This window comes from Eucyclogobius newberryi, unplaced genomic scaffold (genome assembly GCF_026437365.1).
Source record: "Eucyclogobius newberryi isolate DKJ021-1_F unplaced genomic scaffold, fEucNew1.0.hap1 SCAF_7, whole genome shotgun sequence".
In the NCBI taxonomy this organism is placed as follows: Eukaryota; Metazoa; Chordata; class Actinopteri; order Gobiiformes; family Gobiidae; genus Eucyclogobius; species Eucyclogobius newberryi.
In genome coordinates, this window is record NW_027316389.1 from 26897510 (window position 1) to 26918993 (window position 21484).

Sequence of the window (21484 nt, forward strand, 5' to 3'; positions counted from 1 at the left end):
ACCAGATCTTTTATTTACTGTACATATTGAAAATGCCCATGATCTGCACCCAGACTTTGAATATTAAAGGTTGAATGGACGATTTTTTTGGCACAAATCTGAGTCTCATTTCCTCATGGCATGGACTGCCGATTAGTCCTGCCACGTATCAATCATAAAACGCACCTATCGCTCACCTGCAGCCGCGTGTGGCTCGTCCCCACGTTTCCGCGTGCCTAAGCGCATGGATCTATCATAATATAGTTCCCTCAGTGTACGGGGCAAAATGAAGACGGAGAAAGACAGTTTGAACTGACGCAGAAGAGACGGAAATCTACGAGAGACAAGAGATGCGATGCGATCCGTCGCGCTAATAAACAAACGCACGTGTGTGTTGTATCAGTCCGCACGGGGGAGTGCGCATGTGCACTTCCGCCTGCGTTCTCAAATCGCCAAAAAATCGTCCATTGCGCCTTTAACCAAATACATTTTAACTGCCATACATTATAGGCACAGAATGTTTTGAAATAATCAGAAACAGCAATAAAAAAGTAGATCATTTATGAAAAAAATCTTACCTAGACTTGGCCTCAATGGTGACTCTGTGGGAGCTGCAAAACAAAAAGATATGTTTATATGGACACAGACACATGAAAGAATACATGGTCTAAATGAATGTAATGTAAAAAGTAGCTTATGTACAAGTACAAGTGTTTTGTTTGACCGTAATGAGTGATTATGTAAATTCCTCATAAGAATGAAAGGCCAGGTGAAAAAGATTAACACTTCACTGCTAATTAACCACTGTGTCCCCTGAGGCTCCTGTGGGCTGATTGTGTGGCCCCTGCCAAACCCTCTGGGATACACAGCCACGGGAACAGGACATTGTGAACGCAATGCTAAATTTGTATCTCTTTACCAGCGCGAGCAGGTACACGGACTCAATTCTACCTCAAATGTTCCATCCGCTCTGTCCTGAATAGATGAAAGTTTCAGAGGGTTGCATATCCAGGTTTGACAGTATTTCATCATCAGTTTATATTGAGTGGAGGAGAGGTTTTTGAGTGAATATTTGCCTCTTTAATCCTTCTGCACCCTCAAAGTCTGTAAGAGGGTTTGTTTGAAAATGTCAAAAAGAAAAGATGAAGGAAATCTGTATTATTCATCCAGGCGTGTGAGAGTGTGAATGTGTGTTTTTACATTTAATAAATGATCACATACATACTCATTTTACATTGTGTTCATCGTGACACACACAATGACTTTGGATTTTATTTTGTTTTAAAAAATGTTGGTTGCGCAATATATCACAAACAACAATGATGCAATAATCAATATTGCAAGAAAATAAACATTTCGCAAAAATACCAAGGTCAAAGAAACTTTCTAAATTCTAAGTTCTAAGTCTAAGTTGTTTCTGTTAGTTTTTAATGAAAATGCAGATTTAATTTTTTTTTCTTACCAACAAATTTAAATTAAGCTGCAATATAACTGAAATGATTGTGTCAAATAGTATTTTTATTTTATTTGCATTGATTAAGTCTCTCTTTTGTCTCTGTTAAGTTTTTATTATGTTTTAATAAAATTATTGGGTCAAAAAGTATATTAATACATTGCAATAATATCACTAGTGCAGCACTTAACAGCCGCATTGCAGGTCACAAATATTACCAATGTCACACAGCCCTAATGCGACATGAATTGGGTCATTTTTCAGAAAATATTAGACGGCAGGTCAGCCAGGATTTAAAAAGATTTATTTTGAAATCCTGGCTGACTTGCCGTCAAAAAATGTCTAAAATCACAGGTATAGTACAGAGCTGAGCACTGACACCTTAATACAGCATTACTGAATTATGCTTATGATGAGGGGAAACTATTGTAACATTAAATATCCATTTTGTTTAACATGTTCAGTCATTTTGGCCTGTGTTTCCATCACTGTGTAAAAGGGTCGTGGGATTAACCTACCATACTTCCTTCCTTTTACAATCTATTGTATTAGCTACTCAAAGATCCAAAAATTGTTTCCAGGCTCTTAAAGTGGCCATAAACGTAGGTGCTGACGGCTGGAGTTAAAATATTAGAGTCTGATCTGACTGTGCAGGGTGGTTTGGTGACGGGGATGCTGCGCTGCTGCTTTGGTGGGCCTGTGCCGCTCCAAACCCTGGCTATAGTTTTCGACTTGAAGAAGAAGCCCATTAAACGCAGATCAAAGGGCCCTCCTCTTCCTCACTGCACATTCCTCCGCCCGCTAATCCTCCAAAGTCCGCTGATTCAAAACATGTTTAGAAGAGCGATCCGTCCCAGCGTGTGTAACTCCTTTGTGTTTTGAACATTTGTATTAAGTTAAAATGGCGTATACCGTTTCACATGAAAGATTGTGTGTTCTGAATTGCTTGCTGTAAGTGTTATACTCAAAGAAAGCCCACGTCATAAAACTGCATTCCTGTAATCCACCCTGTTAGACTGACGTAGTAATAAATGCGTGCTTGATATTCTGCACTTTCAAACACATCCTTTTCCCCTTCTTTCCAGTCCGACCATATGGCTTGAGCAAGTCCTAGAAGATTTTTGTGTTGGATAATCCCTCCAAGCTTCCCAAAAAGTGCCTAATTTACACTTTTCTTTCTCCATGCTTGGTCACATTTCCCGTTCGGTGTCTGTGCGCATAACTCAGCAGTGCGTCGGGAGCAGACATTGGGGCTCATTCCACTCGGATTAATCCTCTCACCCTCTCACTTGCTTAAAGACTTCAATTACGGCCTCCTCTATTAGCGCTTAATCTCGGCTAATGCCTGTATCTCGCTAGGGCCAGGGTTTAGACACGCACACTCAACTCCGCGGAGCCACATGTACACCCCGAAAGCCAGGAAATAGATTGGGTCCTTAATAAATCGTATCAGAAGTGGATTGGAGCTGATGAGCAAGACGGGAGTGATAGAAGGAGGCCAAAAGAGCGTAAGCTTTGACATACTCATACAGCTCAGTATAAAGATTTCAGGCCCAGTTGTGTTCATTTTTGTATCAATCTTCAAAGCTCAAACTCTGTACCAAACTTCAGCCACTTTACAATATCTTCTACTCTGGTCCCTTTTCCCGTCAACTCAGTCTGATTCTTTGTAATGTAAACCATGTCTCGCTTCTCGGTGTCCAAAGTGTGTTAGAGATTAGAGACTCCCGTGGTGGTTTCTTGTTATAATGACTACAAAGTGAAGCTTGTTTGCTGCTCAACTATTCTCAAAAGCAGCAAAGAATATGGCTTGATGTTGTTGCTTTGTTCAGCTTATGTTTGTATATACTTAAATAGAGAACAGTGGGGCATTTTTTGCAATTATTGAATTACCTGTGTGTTTTAATGCTCAAAATACCTTGAAAAACAGACATTCTTACTCCATTCTTACTGAGAAGGAAAGCCTCTCCAAGGATCTGACCTGTATCTAGGCCTCTGGAACATTCTAGGCAAAGCAATAACATCTCCGTGGAGACAAGCAGGTGGCAAACCATCCACCAGAAAAGTTATGCAGTACAAACTAATTGACAAAAATATTCAAATGACACTTTGTGAGGTAAAGGAACATTGTGATTATATTAGCTGTGGGATACATTTCTCACCATTTCAAAAAAATAAAATAAAAAACCCAGTCCAGGCAACCCTTTTTACTATTTGACTGTTGACAAGATTGAACATTTATATACGACTTGGTCAGTAATTCAAACAGGTGACAATCTGGCACGCTTTTACCATCTTTATATCTAAAAGCTTGTGGCTCAAAAGGTGTAAATACAAAGACAAAGCAAACAGATTTAAGATGCTTTTTCTAAATTACACTAAATAACATTAGTGCTCCTCATCAAATAAAATACTGGGCTATCCTCAAAGTGCAAGTTAGTTATAAAAAATAAAAAAAGATGTGAAATGTAGATATGAAAAAGCAGAGACATCCGACAGTGCAGTGATGAGGAGGTGGGACAGTGCTGTGATCAGGCGTCCCTCAGAGAGCAGTGTCCTCTCTGAGTTATATGTGCCTTTAATAATCCATCTGAGGAGTCCGGTGCTGGGCCGCTCCATAAACACTTGATTTATCTCCGCAGTGGAAATGAGAGGAGCAGGTCTGAAGGCACTGTCTGCTGCCCCGCTGTCACAGAGGGGCTGATGGACGGGCTTAAGCACACCTCTACCTCTGCACCGGTGAGACTCTCATCAGGGCATTACAGGCCTCTTTATGGCAGTGCGTGGGGAAAATGGTATGTACTTACAACCTAATGTGGATAAGATTAAAGCTCTTAAAAGTATGGAACACCCCCATGAAGACAAGCAGGAGCAGACCCTTCAGAGAAGTTACACTTCTAAAAGCAGTAAAGTTTAAAGAGCAGGCGTTTATGGACAAAACAATTGGATACTGTGCATGGGCTCTCAACATGAAGAAAACATGTAGTGGTAAATTATAATACACAAATGTAGGGGATCGTAGTCTGGAAGAACATTTAGTCATGTTCTACTTTTTGGAGTGAAACACCTTTAAGCTAAAATAATTTCTGCTGGTATGAAGGTTATGTAAAACAAATCTGCACTTTAAATCTACATCCCTCCTACTTTTAAATAATGCTCAAAGTTTTACTTAAATATTACACAATACCACTTGGCCTCCGTAATCACTTCTTTAGATTTGCCTTTTATTTGAGAGATTATTTCTGCTTAATCTCTAACATTCTCACTTTCATTCTCACTTCTCTTATCAGCACTAATCATGATCCGACTTCAAACGCTTACATTTCTTTAAATCAAAAGTGTGTGAACTCGAGAAGTGACCTGCAGATTTAGATGATTTGCTTCCACTTTGAACACCAAGGCCAAGGGCCTTAAAACAACTGTGCATTTTAAATCTATCCTGCACTGCTCTGTGTGAGAGCAAATAAGGTTATAGGTTCAGCTTTGTAAGGTGAAGGCTTGATACGCAATATTGATTTTGATACTATAAAAACATACAATATTATAACCTTACGGCGTTATACTAGTTCTGATACAGATTGTCTGAAACTATTCAAGAAAGGACAAGTTTTGTCCAAAATTTTAAAAGGTATCAATACCTGCTCAAATGAGTGTCTAGTCTTGATTATTAACGAGGTATCAGTTTCTTGACTACTCTAATTGTTTCAAGCTTGGAACAGTCATTTCAAAGTCTCTTTTTAAATCAATTTAATTATGCTATGTAATTATCTAGTTAAAATCATATGTTCTTTTTTGTATGTTTTTTTTCTTTATTGGATGTAAATTACACAAATCAGCACATCTATAAAGTATAGTACTCACTTTCTACTCATATTTCCACACCTTTTCACATGCACCCTTTTCTTATGATATACAAGGTTATATTTCACACTCTGTATTTCTCTTTCCCCCCATAACACGAGTCTCTTTCAAGGCCTTGCTAAGTCTAAATCTGCTCTCCGGCTGGTAGTGGAGTAGTCAGTTATTGTCCCGCTGCAGGGTCCTGGCTCTAAACGACAACAGGAAGCTTGTTGGCTGCAGATATGTGGTCTACGGGGAAACACTGGGGCAGTGTGTCAGGCAGAGGATGAGCTCTTGGGAAGGAGAGAAAAAGGAGACACTATTCCTCTGTCACATCCACTTTCCTTAGCCGGGCTGAGGGCTTTATGCAACATGTTTTCCAAGTGGCATCGGGCCTTTCAAACTCTCTATTTGCCTGGAAAAGTGCTTAAGATTAATGGTCTATCATGAGTGGCAAAGGTATATTTATGAGAACAAAAATGCCCCAAAAAGTGCACATTATAAAACATTTGCAAGGTGTTTATTTAGTTTTCGTCCTGAAGTGACAGTACAAGTCTGAAGTAACAAAAGTAAGTATAAGTATTTATTTATAAGGAAAAAATCTTGAGTTTTTTCCTGTAAACATGCAATTATGCACTCTCAGTCGGCATAGTGGGGCTGAGCTGTCTGTCAATAGCTCTTAGGGTTGTCGCAGAAAGTGGAGTTGCCTTTAAAGCACAAATCTCCAAGAGTGGAAGAGAAGGGGAGAAAAAAAAAAAGCAGAGTTTTGCATAAGCTGAAATTAAGCTGGCAATATAGGACATCCAAATATCTGCTGCTGTGGAACATCATTAGACAGAGGGAGCTGGAGCCAGAAAAACTGCAAACGTCCATGTCAGGACGAATGACTAACTCAAACGCATTGTGGTGTATGTATCACTAATGATGTGTGCAAATAAAACAGCAAAAATAGACCATTGACGTCCCATACAGCAACTTACCTCCCTGTTCACAAAGCTGCTGAGCCAGAGCATCCTTGAAAATGATCTGCCCTCGATGTGTAGCAGTCGCTCTGAAAGGACAAAGAGGCAATTTCTTATTAAAATATATCACAACAGTAGATGTACGTGTACCGGTATATATATATATATATATATATATATATATATATATATATATATATATATATATATATATATATATATTTGCATATAAACCAAACAAGACAGAGGGACAGAACAAGACAGAAAGAGCATACAACATATTGAAATAGTACTTAACCTTTGGTCTGCCTTCATTTTCCCATAAGGTCCAAAGTCAATTCAATTAGTCAATTAGCAAATTGAGTCAGAATGTAATTTTCTCATATTTTACGGGCATTTCTCTTTAGCCAGAAGTATATTATTCCAAAGGTATCAATTTATTGTGTCCATGGCAGGGGTTTTGAGGCCCAAATACATAGTTTTGAAATCAAGTGGGATGGCGATGTCAAGAATTGACCGGAATACTTTGTTAATCTCAGTCCAACATTTCTGAGCAGTAGGACAGTCCTAAAAAACACAACAGTTTTTCCAACTGCTAGTATTTTCCTGTGAATAGTGAGGACTTTGACATGGTGTTACAAAAAAAAAAAAAAGATGAACTTGCGAGTTTGTGGTCTTCCATTGAGAAAAAAAAAAAAAAAAAAAAAAAATATATATATATATATATATATATATATATATATATATATATATATATATATATATACGGATGTTCCCATTCTTCATCAATCAAAACAAAAGGACCTTCATTTGCCCACTATTTTTAATGTATTTAGTAGAATGGCTGTTCAGATTATTAATACATTTATATAATTTAGGCACATGCTCCTTAGAATGACAATTCATTATTACAAATCTTGATATCTTAGACTATCTATGACAATATTTAGACTGTATTAGGGCAGTTTATCTGAAATGTGCTAAAACATGCCAGTAAACAGAACATATTATGGATGAGGTTGAAGTATCACAAATTAAATTATAAATAAAATATATTCCTCACAATAAAGCAAAAATACTCATTTTGGAGAGATTGTTTTCCTTTTGTTTTTAAATAAAGATGCAAATATATAGGTAATAGGCAATATTACTCCAACAATTGAATTTGCAATTGTATCAACATCTCAATATCTCTTCCACCTCTAATCAAATGTCCATGGAAAAATCATACTGTATGTGTTAAATTGCCAAAGGTTTTAACTGTATAGGCCCATGGCTTAATTATGTCATGTGATTTGGGGGTTTCCAAAGGATTAGATCACACCACACCAAAGATTTATTAGCCTTTTCTGTCACCCTGATGTCATATTAACATTATATTCTGTGCTGTCCAATTGTTATGATGACACATGTGGGCCTAAGAGAACGGAAAAAGTTGAATAAAAGAGTATTTTTGCACTGCACTGTGATCAGCCCATAACAATTTTGCACAACACATGCAAGGCTCAAATCGTATGCTGAATGTCTGTTCGATCTTCACCCCTGAGCTGGGCAAAAATAATCGTAAAAGAAAGAGAATAGTGCTTTTTAAATATTGATTCTGTCCTTTATCTTGTCACAAACACATTTTCACTTTTGTCCACAGACCTCTAAAGCCATTTACACATTCATCTGAATGTATGAATAATAAATAGCCTCTCATTAATTTGTAAAGAAGTCTTGTGGCTATGCAGAGACACACTTAATTACACTCATATTTCAGAAATGGGTGAAAACTAATTTGAGTTTGGTATTTATGAATAAAAGATGGTGCGTAACGAAACAGCAGGTGGCAATGTAGGAACAAGGGCCTTAAATATTTACCAAACAAAACCTCTGAGCGTCACATTAAGTTCACTTCACAGACCGAGAAGACTTACAGAAGAAGCAAATCAGCAAACAGAAAGGTCGAGACCAAGAGTGCTTTATTTTGGAAAGGTGTCCGAGCTCAGACAGATTTGATGGTCAGTTTTACACATGCCACAAAATACTGACTCAAGACAATAAAGCCAAGTTTTGTATTACCGTACTGCTAAGCATTCTAACTCAAGTGGTTCCAAACCTACTCCGATCAGTAAATGCCATTGTCTCCTTGGGCAAAACACTTCAACATCTCGTCTAGTGTGACCGAGTGGGTGATGGGAGTTGGAGGGGCCAATGGTGCAGATTGGCGGCCTCGCTTCTGTCAGCTGCTACTTAAGTACTTAACCGCCGCAGAGTATGGAGTGAATGAATAAGCATAGAGCTTTAAGAGGCTTGTAAAGCGCAGTAAAAGTGTAAGGCATTTAGTTCACAATGACCTGTTTGGGCCCAAGAAAAAATGAATGAAATACAATCGTACCAGATACACATATGTTTATACAATGTATTGCTAGAATCTCAATAACTTAAATATTTAGTCAATTATTCTAATATTTTTCTCCCCGTGTTACCGTGGGTTCTCTCCGGGTTCTCCGGCTCCTCCCACCGTCCAAAGACATGCATGTGTTAGGTAAAAATTGGTGACTCTAAATTGGCCCTAGTGAATGTATATGAGAGTGAACTGTCTGTAATGTCTATGTCTCTGTGTCAGCCCTGCAATGAGTTGGCCACTGTCCAGGATGTACCCCGCCTAAGGCCCGAAGTCACTGGGATAGGCTCCAGTCACCCGTGACCCGGAAAGGGACCAAGCGGTAGAAAATGGATGGATTATAATATTTTTAAAGGAGACATATTATCTAAAAATCTACTTTAATTAACTTTTAACCTTGTTACAACAGCGCTTCCTCGTTATTAGTTGCCCGCATCCCTGCACTTAGTTACGATTATTAAAAAAAAGAAGACTTTGAGTGACACATGTGGGGTTCAAAAATGTCCCAGAGTCACATTTCCAGAACAAATACACATGAAATTAAAACAAGCTGCTTGTTACAGTGAAATGTCACTGTGAAGAGTCTTATCAGTTCAATCAGTTTTGAAAAAGGAAATCACTGGCCCTTTTCCATGAATAAGCCGTATTAGATAAATAATGATGAACACTGAATTAATGCACAAAATGTAAAATAACCATCTACGTATGTTATAGAAAGTTTACAGAACCTACTAGAACTAAAACTCCATGAAAACCTGCTCCGTTATTGTTGTACTATATTTGAATAAGTACGTGAGAGTTGGCATGTGTCCCCAGTTTGGATAGGGGTGACTGAACAACACGTTTGCCATTATAGAGGAAAAAGGGTCTTTAGCGATAGCGACATGATCAGCGAAGCGCAACACAAATTTGAACCCTACCTTCACACTCGAACAGCTCCTCAACGTGTGTGTCTTTACGCAAACACCCTTTACACATATTACATTTTAATTGCTAATTTGAGTTACTTTGACAAAAACAGAAATGCAATTAGATGTGTATATGCTTCAGTATTTTTCTCTCCACACAAATTGAAATCAAGGGTCATTTATCTTCCAAAAACACGTCATCTTCTCTTCTTTCATTAGTCCAGACGAGGGCAAACGACTGAGGAAAATATGGCCAAAAAGGAGCACTGTGAGAGAAATTAATAAAAGGTGGGGGAAGGGAAAGAGGCAGGTGTAGGCTTTTTTGTCAGGTGAGAATGAGATGGCCTTGTCTTTCAAAGCCAATATAGTCTATTTGAATCCACGGATGGAGTCATACATTCATATATAGGGCTTTAACATATATGCACAGAGACAGGCTGTCACTCAGAGCACTCCCATAAGGCTGCAGAGTGGGTAATTACCAAGCATGTCGACCATGTTAGATTACATGTTGCTGTCGGCCATAAGTATCTCGCAGGAATAAGGCAGCTCGGGCTACTTAACGGTGCACAGTGGGCAACGCTAACATCATTCAGACAGTTATTATATTGTGTAGCAGCAGTTCTATTAAAAGTGGGAAGATTTTCATGTTATAAAGTAGTATTTTTGCATATCATATTGAGCAGGGCTAAGGCCGTGATATAACAATACTATCTATATTACTGTGATATTTTAATATACTTTAGTTTTTAACACAATCATCTCAGTGATACTGGAACAATCAAATGTGCAAGAACTGATTTGCAGAGTCAAAACAAGAGCCTGACATTAACAAATCCAAAATTAAATCAAGGCTATTATTTGGAAAATAATGTCTTCAATCTGCCTTTTTTCATTTAAAGGTGGGATACCTGACTTTTTTTTGGAAATTAGTAAATGTGCTGTTGTTGAAAAGAATGATTTGGATAAAATGTGCTTATGCATGTGTTTGCATAAGCATTATACCTAAACTAATAATATATTTGATGCTGCTGTAGAACCTTCCCCCTCCTTGCTCTTTTTTCCATTAAATTAATTAGCCTTAGTCTCAAAACATGTAAATTTAATGATGTTCCACGGAGGAGGGATTTGGGAATTGTTCGGCAAATTACCTGCTTGTTAACATCGGGTCACACAGATTTAGAGCTCTGAAAGCAGCTCGCTGATCAACTGAGAGTAATATGCAGCAAGGACGAAAGCAATTGACCTTGGCTACAAATAGGAATAGATTCAAAGAACAAATAGAAATTGTGCTTTGTGCTTGGAAAACAATTATTACGTCGTTAAATAGGAGGAAAAAATGACAATCCCTTTCTATCTTCAGCATGGTCTGCCTAGGACAGGACGGGCAATAATTACTCAAAGAAATGGTTTCAACAAGTCATGGGATTTTATTGATCTTGTCCGAAAAGGGCGTATTTGCAGGTATAGGGCAATTGAGGACCCATTATCTGAGCTGGAATACATCAGCGAGAAGCCCCCGTGTCCCGAGAGCATTTTGTTGCATTTATATTACGGTCTTTTTCAATCTCTACGCTCTATTTCACTGAGAATGAACGAGATCGGTCCTAGTACAGCTCGGACCTCACAAAATCAGTCTGTTTTTGATGTGGACATACAGCAGTATTGATCCCGGGCCAGTACAAACGTGTAATATACATATGTTTGTGAGTGTGTAATTGCTAAGGCCAAAAATGTCCCTTGGGAAATAAGGCCAGGATCGACCATATTTATGAATGCAGCACCTGAAGGCGTAAAGCAATAGGAGAAATGTCAAAGCTAAGGGTGCAGCTAGAGTATTATTATTTAGGTTTTAGTCATTTTTACAGGAGTGGTAAATAGTAGAAAAGGTTCCAACGGTAGTGATCAAAACATCTTGACTTTTAGGTCTAAAACTAGGACTAGCAGAAGTCCGGGTACAACAGTTTGAGTAACACTGATTACATTTATACATTAACTTATTTGACTAGCCTCAAAGAAGGATCAAATCTGTTGAGAGGGGATCTACTTTATCACCGATAAATTGCCAAGGATCCAGAATACACACTCATTCAAACCTTTGAGTGAGTCTGGTCACCCCGCCCTCCATCGCACGGACCATGCATGTCCACGATTGGCTAATCCACCTGTCAATCACGCTAATCTGAACACCATCTAAATGCCAGATTACAGAGTGACCGTAACCAGACAGAAATCGTTGTGGAATTTCCAGGCAAGCAGAATTAATTAAAGGCGGTATGGACGATTTTTCAGCGATTTGAGAACGCAGGCGGAAGTGCGCATGCGCACTCCCCCGTGTGGACCGATACAACACACACGTGCGTTTGTTTATTAGCGCAACGGAGCGCATTGCATCGCTCGTCTCCCGTAGATTTCTGTCCATTTCTGAGTCAGCTCGAACTGTCTTTCTCCGTCTTCATTTTGCCCCGTACACTGAGGGAACTATATTATGATAGATCCATGCGCTTAGGCACGCGGAAACGCGGGGACGAGCCTGACGCGGCTGCAGGTGAGCGGTAGGTGCGTTTTATGATTGATACGTGGCAGGACAAATGATTTATCCACGCCACGAGGAAATATGATAAAAAATGTGCTGAAAAAAATCGTCCATACCACCTTTAAAGAATTAAAGAAGCAATTCAAAACATTTAATAATAAATATTGACAAAGCATGAATATTTTAAAATGGAAGAATACAAAGGTCAAAAGAAGATTTTTTTGGAAGATTTAAGCGTGCCCATGAATCAAGTGAATAGATATGATCTATTCAGACATTTTTACAACCAAACCATGTCAGATTTGTAGCTCTGTCCATTTCGTGAATTCACGTTGCCAATCATGATTCAGGTGTCTGGCCCATATATCTGTATGTAACTCCAAAATGCCATTACCTATCGATTGTGTTTGGAGCCCCAGTATCCACAGTAGATCTGTCACATACCAGTGTGAAGCTGTGAGGGCGAGGGGAGCTCATTAACCACTGGTCTGATGGTGAAATATACTCTGAGATTGACAGAAATAACAGGAAATCAATGGCAGAGACTAAGGCTAGGAGAAATGAACTTTTGGCTAAATAGGTCATGGCCTGATTGATGTGTCCCCTGCAACCTTTGACTCCTGTTAAACATAGGGAGTCGTCTATCATTTCCACAAAGGTTTGGGCATAAATTCATACATGTTAATACAGGGTTTCCATATATTACATACACTTTTATAAATTGAACTAGGTGCCAGACACACATGAAATAACACAGGCCGTTATCGTAAGATTATGTTACAATAGCAACTCACATGCTGAACAGCTGGTATGCAAAACAGACCCGCATAATTCACAACATAGCTATTATACGCCTAAATACAGCTTGATTAACACTTTTGTAGAATCAGTTTGGATTTATGATCTGAACATTTGACTGTGAAGCCTCGAAAGAAAGCTCGGCTCAGTAACTATAATGACAGGTTTGCATATTTAACATAAAAACAGCTATATGCATTTGGTGGATGACATACTGTAACTTAAAACCATTTGATTCTCAAAAAGGAATTACGTGAAATAGCCGGTTTACACAAAAAGCTAATTAGTGAAATTGTGCGTTCATGTAAATTAACTTGGGTCCTTTAGTGAACAGCAGTGCAGACATTCATCACTCAATCTCATTAGAGAAATCGTTTTCATGGGTAGACTACACTCACTGAGGACACTACACTGATACACTGAGAGGGAGAAATGGCATTGAGGTTTGAGCTGATGCACAGATGTATCTCTCGCAAATCACTTGGAGAAAGATGCAGTAATTAAACCAATCTCCAATCCAGCAGCTGTCCAGGCTCATGGGAACCAGCAGCACGCAGACACCAATACAAACCACATTCTCACAGCAGGACCAACCAGTGGTTTAACGGACCAATCACACGGCATTTACGCCCCTCCTGCGGGACTGGAACCAATGCTACTAGTTCACCTTTCCAGTGGAACGTAGGCCACCAGCTTATATCCATCCAAATGTATCTATACGTTATTCTTTTTGTTACAAATGTCTCTTAGATATGCCATGAAAAGTGTCCGCATAAGGACACCTCTCCATAGATCTGACCTGTAATTTGGCCTGGTGATGCCAACTTTGTGTCTGAGTGGATATTAATTTTAATACCACTGTGGAACATTGGAGATAAAACAATAACATCTCCATGGAGACAAATAGGTGGCAGAAAAGTAAAACTAGAAAAGTTACATAATGTTTGTAACCACATGTTTGTTCCTGTGATAAAATGTGAATATATGATTATATTTCTGTGATGTATTTTATCTGCATAATAGTGATATTTTATCTGCATCATTAGTCTAAGAGAAGAACGGGTGTGTGACAAACTGCATTGTTTGTGAAGGTGTCGTAAAGAATGTTACCCTGGGGGGGTGACAGCCCAGAGGAAAAGGGTAATGTTTACCCAAGGCTTGATCTCTAGGAAAAATACCAGCTGTAAAACAAGTGCCTTGATGTGAAGCTGACCAATGAGAAATGTGACCCGCCTATTCCAGAATATCTAATAAAACCAACCAGCATGGGAAAAAACAGGGTGAGACGCAGGAGGATCACGCAGGCTGCGTACAACAGCTTGCGTGATCAGTCCCCGCGTTTTCTCCCAAGCTTGCCATACAAATGTCTGATATTTCTGTGTCGTTTCATATTCTAAGTTGAATTGTGTTCTCGATGTGTTACGGAATAGCATCGGTGTATGTCTCATTCCATGACAGTTCCTCATAATGTATCCACTTATATTTGAAGCACACGTTTGCTTTAACCTAACTTTGGTTCAAATTAAAAAAGTTGGAATCTTGCATTTCTCATGCCCTGTGAGGCTGAGTTTCATGCCGGTGTCCTCTGCACTTCTCTTTAGGTGTCAAATTTACAGCCACCTTGAAAATGATTTCTTTGGTGTGCCCAGGTCGTGGCACTTTATCACAGTGTGGTGATCTGTTACCAGAAACACTCCCACAATATTGCCCATAAAACTGCTCTGGCTCATATTAATGTACAGGCAGAACTGGGGCTATGAAGGACACAGGACAGACTTCAGTCTGAGTGCTGTATTTTAAACAGTCACTGACACTGGACCAACCCAGGACTGCAGAAAGTTCCTTCATCTTAAATTAGGACAAATGATTGTGGATCATGTGTAAACTACAACACATTCATTATTAGGCCCGAGCGCCACAAGCTGGCGAGAGGCCTATTAATCTCGTAAGGCCGTGCGAAGCACGGCTGCGAAAGTGTGCACGTAGTGCGCACGAAATCGAACGCGAAGCGCTCGCCCACTTCCAAACACTCACTAACGCACTCCTTCACTCATGCACGCCCCGTGCATACTAATTAGTAGTAGGAAATTGGAACATTACCGTTGTAAACGGGCGAAGCCCGTGCAAAAGTGCGCACTAAACGAGCACTTTACATTGAGCACTCATTTGCGCTAAGTAGCTCACGAATACGTTCCCCATCTCTTGCATGTTCCGTGCATATAAGCTTCTTCTTCTTCTTCTTCTTCTTCTTCTTCTTCTTCTTCTTCTTCTTCTTCTTCTTCTTCTTCTTCTTCTTCTTCTTCTTCTTCTTCTTCTTCTTCTTCTTCTTCTTCTTCTTCTTCTTCTTCTTCTTCTTCTTCTTCTTCTTCTTCTTCTTCTTCTTCTTCTTCTTCTTCTTCTTCTTCTTCTTCTTCTTCTTCTTCTTCTTCTTCTTCTTCTTCTTCTTCTTCTTCTCGGGACCAACCCCCCTATTTTTCACCCAGTGAACATTGACGAAAAGTCACAAAAATGTTCACACCTCTAAAAATCGTGCCTCTCTACATTCTGACTATTTCCCTTTTCTAAAATAAAAACAAATGTACCAAAAATGCATTGAGAGATGGGAAATGACCCAAAAAAAATCTGATCGTAGAATCATGAAATTTGGCGCAGAGGTAGATGGTGACAAGAGAAGTAAAAAATATTATTACGGCAACGCCGTCCGCCCAACCAAATGGTGGCCATATTGCTTCAAAAATGGCTAAACATGACTTCGGAGTTTTTCCAAACGTCGTACTTTTACGAACTCCTCCCAGGGCGTTGGCCCTAAAAAGCTGAAATTTGGTGAAAATGCTACTGAGGAGTGGGATATCAAAAGTTATCCAAATTACATTGATACCTCTCACGGTCTCTGTAGCAAGAATTTCAGAAATCTCCCAAATTTTACATTTCTGCCGTTTGCGCAGATAAAGTCCGAATTGTGTCAAATTAGAATCAGTTGTTAAACTCTTTGCCCTAAACCTACTTGAAGTGAAATAAATTAATTTGGCGCCACAGCGCCCCCTACAGATTATTATATATATGGAGGTTAAATGTTTAGTTTTGCGAAATTATATGAAATTTGACTCATCTTCAGGGGTGGACCATCAAAAGTTATCCACATTTTTATTCTAAGAGTCACGGTGTATGTGCGGCAAAGCCGCACATTTTGCCAAGAATTCAAAATAAAATTGCTTTTTGATGGTAAAACAAAGGGGAGAAGATGTGACAGCGTCACAGATTCAGCAGTAGGCGTAATAAAAGGACAATTGGGGCGCGTTAGCGCCCCCTCCTCTTGCGGCGTGGCGGCGGCGTAGCGAGGGCCGATCATTGCCGCTTGCGGCTATATTTTTGTATTTATGACCATAATAGGCTTTTTAAGTCATTTTGGATCATTACATTTGAGGCAGTCATTCTATTAGTCGATGGAACCAGGCAGTTAGCGGACCCCCAACCAGAAAAGTTACAAAATGCACCTTTAAATAAGCACAACAACAGACAAAGTTCAAAACATGACCTAATGATAAATGAAAAAAATAAATTAAAATGTTTAACAATTCTAACTTGACGTTTTAGATTTGGGTAAGCTAATCACATTTGAAATATGTAACAAACTATTTTGGTAAAATAACTCTACTTTTTGGCTTTAGAACACATAAACAGACTTGCACTAACAACGCTGTAAATCCAAGTAAATGTCTATTTGAGGGGCACAAAAGTCTCCTCATAGAGTCCTAACCTGTCTTATGCTCTTCTGGTCACCACAAAGCTCCAAACTAGACCAGGCCCCGAGTGTAACGTATCTGAGTTTTCTGTGCGCAGCGGGTGCCAGATGCAGAGTAACTGGTTGACTTTGATAAGGTCAGCCGGGGGGCTGTATTGTCACAGAGTCGTGGCCCCCTGCCAGCCTGGGCCGTAATCACTGCCGGCAAACTGTCCCTCATCCACAGCAAAGACACAGCACAGCCCCACAATTGACAACACGGACCCACAATCCCAGTAAGAGGACAGACGCGCCACAGTAAATATGTTTTCTGGCAAACACAGAGCAACTAAATCTGCTTGGCACGGTGGATATTGTCTAAATGGCACTGCCACTTTAGTGAATCCCCAAACTCGATCCTTCTGTCGCTTTGCAAAAGTCTGTCTCATAGTTTACCACGTCCCTGGAGGAATTCAATGATTATTCTAACCGCTGCCAAAAATGCAGTTTAGTTTAGTTAGTTTTGTATGTGTTCGTAGTTAATCAGCAAATAACAACTGGGTGTTTGCAATGTTTTAACTGCAATCGTGAGTCTGTGATGTAATAACAACGCTTTGGAAACTTGGGTTTCAAGCACTCCGCTGTGGTGACTTTGCATACTTATTTAATCTGGTGTCTCGGCACAGCTGTTAATTGCATTTTGACAAATTATCTGCGCTAAACAGTAAATCTCCAGCCAGTCTAACAAAGGGGAAGGGTAAATAGAGGGTGTTTCGAAAAAGACCACACAGATAAAAATCAACAGGGCCTGACGGAGCCGGGACAAACTCTCAAACGCTTGACGTAAGAGCGACTTGTGACAGATTTGATTTACACGATATAAGTGAACGCAGAGGGGCCCCGTGTGCAATAACCACCAGACTGCGCCGTGACCCAGACTCTGTGTCACAGTCCACGCCCGTCCCAGGGGAATGGGAGGGTCCGGGCTACGACTTGCATGTTTTCCAATGAGAAAGTGGAAACTGCCATTGATTGGAAAGTCTTGTTTCTATGACTTTTGAATACACGAACCTGTTACTACAACAAGCGGGTTTAAGTACCTCGTTTAAGGTAAACTGTAAACAGCACCAGACATCCTTCCCACACATGTTGTATACGTCAAATTTTGAGGATCCACTTGGCTTTAGAAACAGGGTGAGATAGAGTTTCAGGGGGTGTTCACATTTGCACATAGACGACATTAAAATATAGACAAAACCAGGACTAAACTCCAGGAAATAAACCTGGAATAGGGATGGGATATCTACAAAATACTCATACATACACAAATTTTATGTGGATGTATGAGTATTTCAAGTGAATTCCATGTGAAATGACCATAAAATAGTCGTCTCTTATCAAAGTTTAATCGCCATTTTACCCCCAGATTGAACAGAAAATGCCACTTATCCAGAATATTCTTGTATATAGTGTTGTTGTGTTCACCTATAACAAAGTGCAATACCAAAATGTTTCAACAGTCGGTGGTTTTAATTATCGTGATATTATCGTTAATGGCAATTATTATGGGCATAATAATCGTGACACAAAATTTCCAAAGCAAGTATATTTTAGAACTCAAACTGGTCCCAAACCAGTTTCATCTTCCATCATTTTCATCAAACTTGAATGTGCACTGTGTGACTTTTCTAATGGAGCGAGTTTATTTCTTAAATCGGTTAAGGTTAAGTATTAGGGTTAGGGTTATGGCAGAAATGTGTCAAAAAAGGCAAGACAAAAAAAGCAGATGTACTTACAGGAAGTTGACACAGCCAGTTCCTGGTGGCGGAGCGATCCACACAAAACTAAAACTGGTCGAAGGCTGGTGGCTCACATGGGACGCAACCACACTGCAAACGAACTGGGTCCCACTGAACTGTCGCTCTGGCAACACACCTGCAAAAGAGAAGGGGAATCTGTGATAAACATCTCAAACTAAATAGTTTTCTTCATCAACACAGATTAGTCAGCCTCAGCAATGCCCTGACTCAGTGACTCAGTGGATTTGTAGTGAACTTTCAATATAAAAATACAACGTTTATATGAATCGTGATCAAATTGAAATCGTCATCTGAAAATTGTGATACACATTTTTTGCCACCTCTACATAGTTAGAGATAAGGCACATTGGAAAAAAAAAAAAAAACTCTATGTCAATATTATTAATATATAATTGAGATAATTGAGATGATCCATATCACAATATAATAGTAAAAATGAATTATGACTATTTTAAAATTCGTTTCAATGTAATCTGTGCACTTTTGGTGCACAGATTACATTGATACAGTGCTTTTTAACTGGCTGTTTATATCACAATAACTGTAATTTTGCATTCAGAAAATTTGATTATATGAAGCTGGTCACATACAATTGGAATAGAAATGTATTTAAATAACAATTAAGGATTTTTCTTTAGATGTGTTATGTGTCAATAATCGTGTATAACAGTTGTTTCTTCGCACAATAAACTTAAAGCTAAAATGTGATATTGGGACATCTCTATCCATAATTTAATCCAAACGCCTCAAATCATCCTTCAAGTCTGGCTGTATATGTTTCCATTAAGCCAAAACCATGATAAAGCAAAAACAATCTGCTGATGATCATTTACACTTCCTATGGCAGTACAGTGAATTACGAGTTGTTAAAAGTTATTACATATCAGTTCTTGTACCTGTTCCCACTCTGCCTATGCTGTGCCCGCTCTACATTTGATCTATTTCCATCCTACTCAACAAGAGTGCTTGTATTAATGAGGGTCCGTGTCCTTCTATGATTGCATCGGTGTAATGGCATCATGTCACACAATCTTTTCTTTATAACGCAGAGGGCAAGGGCAGGACGTGGCCGGATGCATCAGTCACTGTAGGCAAACATCATTATTTACTCAAACCAAATGGCTTTACAGAGGCCAGGCAGCAACCGGCGCAATAAATATTGTAGGTGGGATCAACTATTGTGACTCTTATCTGTGACTGAAAAGGAGAGGAAGTTTTGAACATTTGTACTTAAGTAGACTACTAAATAATATTGCGAGTACCTCATTTTCAAACCATGAAAATAGGAAGTAGACATTTAAATGTATATAGTTTCTAGCTCTCACAAACTATTTGGCACTATTAACAGGCATGAATTTCCGGTGAATGTACAACTTTAGAGCAGCTTTTGCAGATGGTGATGATGGTGAAAAAAAGTATTTTATCGATGTGTCCAGCTCTTTGTGACAGGTTTTCCAGATAAGCGTTTCATAATTAGATGCAGACAGCGTGTGGCAGTCTGAATCGTTTATTTATCAGGGACAAAAATATATTTTGGTTTCAATTTAAAAGGAAAATCATGGTATATTATTTTAAATAAGAGTGTGAATTGTAATTGAAGGGCCCTGAGAGTGTTCTGGATCGATACGGGGGCCACGTCGCTGCAGGGAACGGCTGCTCTATGGGATTAGTGTCATCACAATACTAAAATCTCGATTCCAATACTCAATACCAATTACAATACCACAGTGGTATTGAAAAACACTCTTTTAAGACAATAAACTGAAATAAATAAAGCCTTATTCAGAAAAGATCCTATTTTTTTCTGTTCTGATTTTTTAAACTATCAATACAATTTCAATACAATGGTACAAAGGGAAAATATCTAATTTCTGCGCTACAGAATCTAGTCTAGGGCTGCAACAATTAATCAACTAATCATGACCAGTCGAATACAAAAAATAATTGATCATCGTAATTTGGATTATACAGACTCTAAACTCATGCAAAAATACCTTTTATAACAAAGACATTGTCAATATTGAATCAAAAAGGCAAATAAGTATATACAATTTCTATTTTTCATCAATAGCACACTTTATTCGTAAATATTCTCTTTGTAGAAGCCTTCAGTTTACATATTTCAATCTTTAATTAGTTGCAACTTGTATCATTAAAGTCTTAATGTGCAATTGAAATATTTGTTTGACCCGTCAACTAATCAAATTGAATTGTTTGTTGCAGCCCTAATCTAAACTACACAACACAACCCTTTATGTTTCAGTTTAAATATTCATCAAATCCTTGCAGTTCGTGTAATGTTGCCTGCTCCATCAACATATTGTGTCATTACATGCGAGTGCGCCCGGTGTGTAGGCCTAATGTGTCAGATTTACGAGTTGCAGAGCGCCTCTTGCCCTCCTCATGAGCCGCTGCTGCTGGAAGAACAGACTGAGACTAATCACAGAGAAATAGGGCTGTAGTTTGCCAAGCACCTTCACTACACAGTCTGAACCAACACACACACACACACACGCACCTACACACAGACACACACACACACACACGCACCTACACACAGATACACACACACAGAGACACGCACCTACACACAGACACACACACACACAGAGACACGCACCTACACACACAAACAGACACACACACACACAGACACAGACACAGAGACACAAGCACCTACACACACAGACACAGACACAGACACAGACACAGACACACACAGACACGTTTCCTGTGTCCCATGAGCAGGATAGTACGGTATTTGTAGAGCATGTTAAAGAATATTGCATGGCCAATGTCTCTCCCAACCCCACATTTGCACTGCTATTGCCGTGTATAAAAAATATCAAAGTGCCGGTAACTGACTTATATTTCTTCTAGCTCAGTTAAACACCTTTTACTCCTTGTAGATTGTGAATATGTTCTATATTCACAGGAAAAGGCATTTTGGTGAATGAATAATGAGGCGTCAGAGGTCGTCACTTTTATCCAATCAGAGAAGCTGCTGGATGAGAACGATGTGGAAACAAGTGCCATCGTCACGGTTCAACATCAGTGTGAGGCAAGTGGGTGTTAACG

The 21484-nt window shown here is 39.2% G+C and overlaps 1 protein-coding gene across 4 annotated transcripts in view; it reads right to left on the reverse strand.

Moving 5' to 3' along the window:
* LOC140349222 (reelin-like) overlaps window positions 1-21484 on the reverse strand; it is a 114393-nt gene that overhangs the window by 52369 nt on the left and 40540 nt on the right. For all 4 annotated transcript variants that reach the window (XM_072435494.1, XM_072435495.1, XM_072435496.1 and 1 more), the window contains exons 3-5: window positions 18383-18521; window positions 6253-6323; window positions 558-590 (exon numbers count right to left, since the gene is read on the reverse strand). In XM_072435494.1, coding sequence (XP_072291595.1) covers window positions 558-590; window positions 6253-6323; window positions 18383-18521 — 243 coding nt within the window. The remainder of the gene's footprint in view (window positions 1-557; window positions 591-6252; window positions 6324-18382; window positions 18522-21484) is intronic.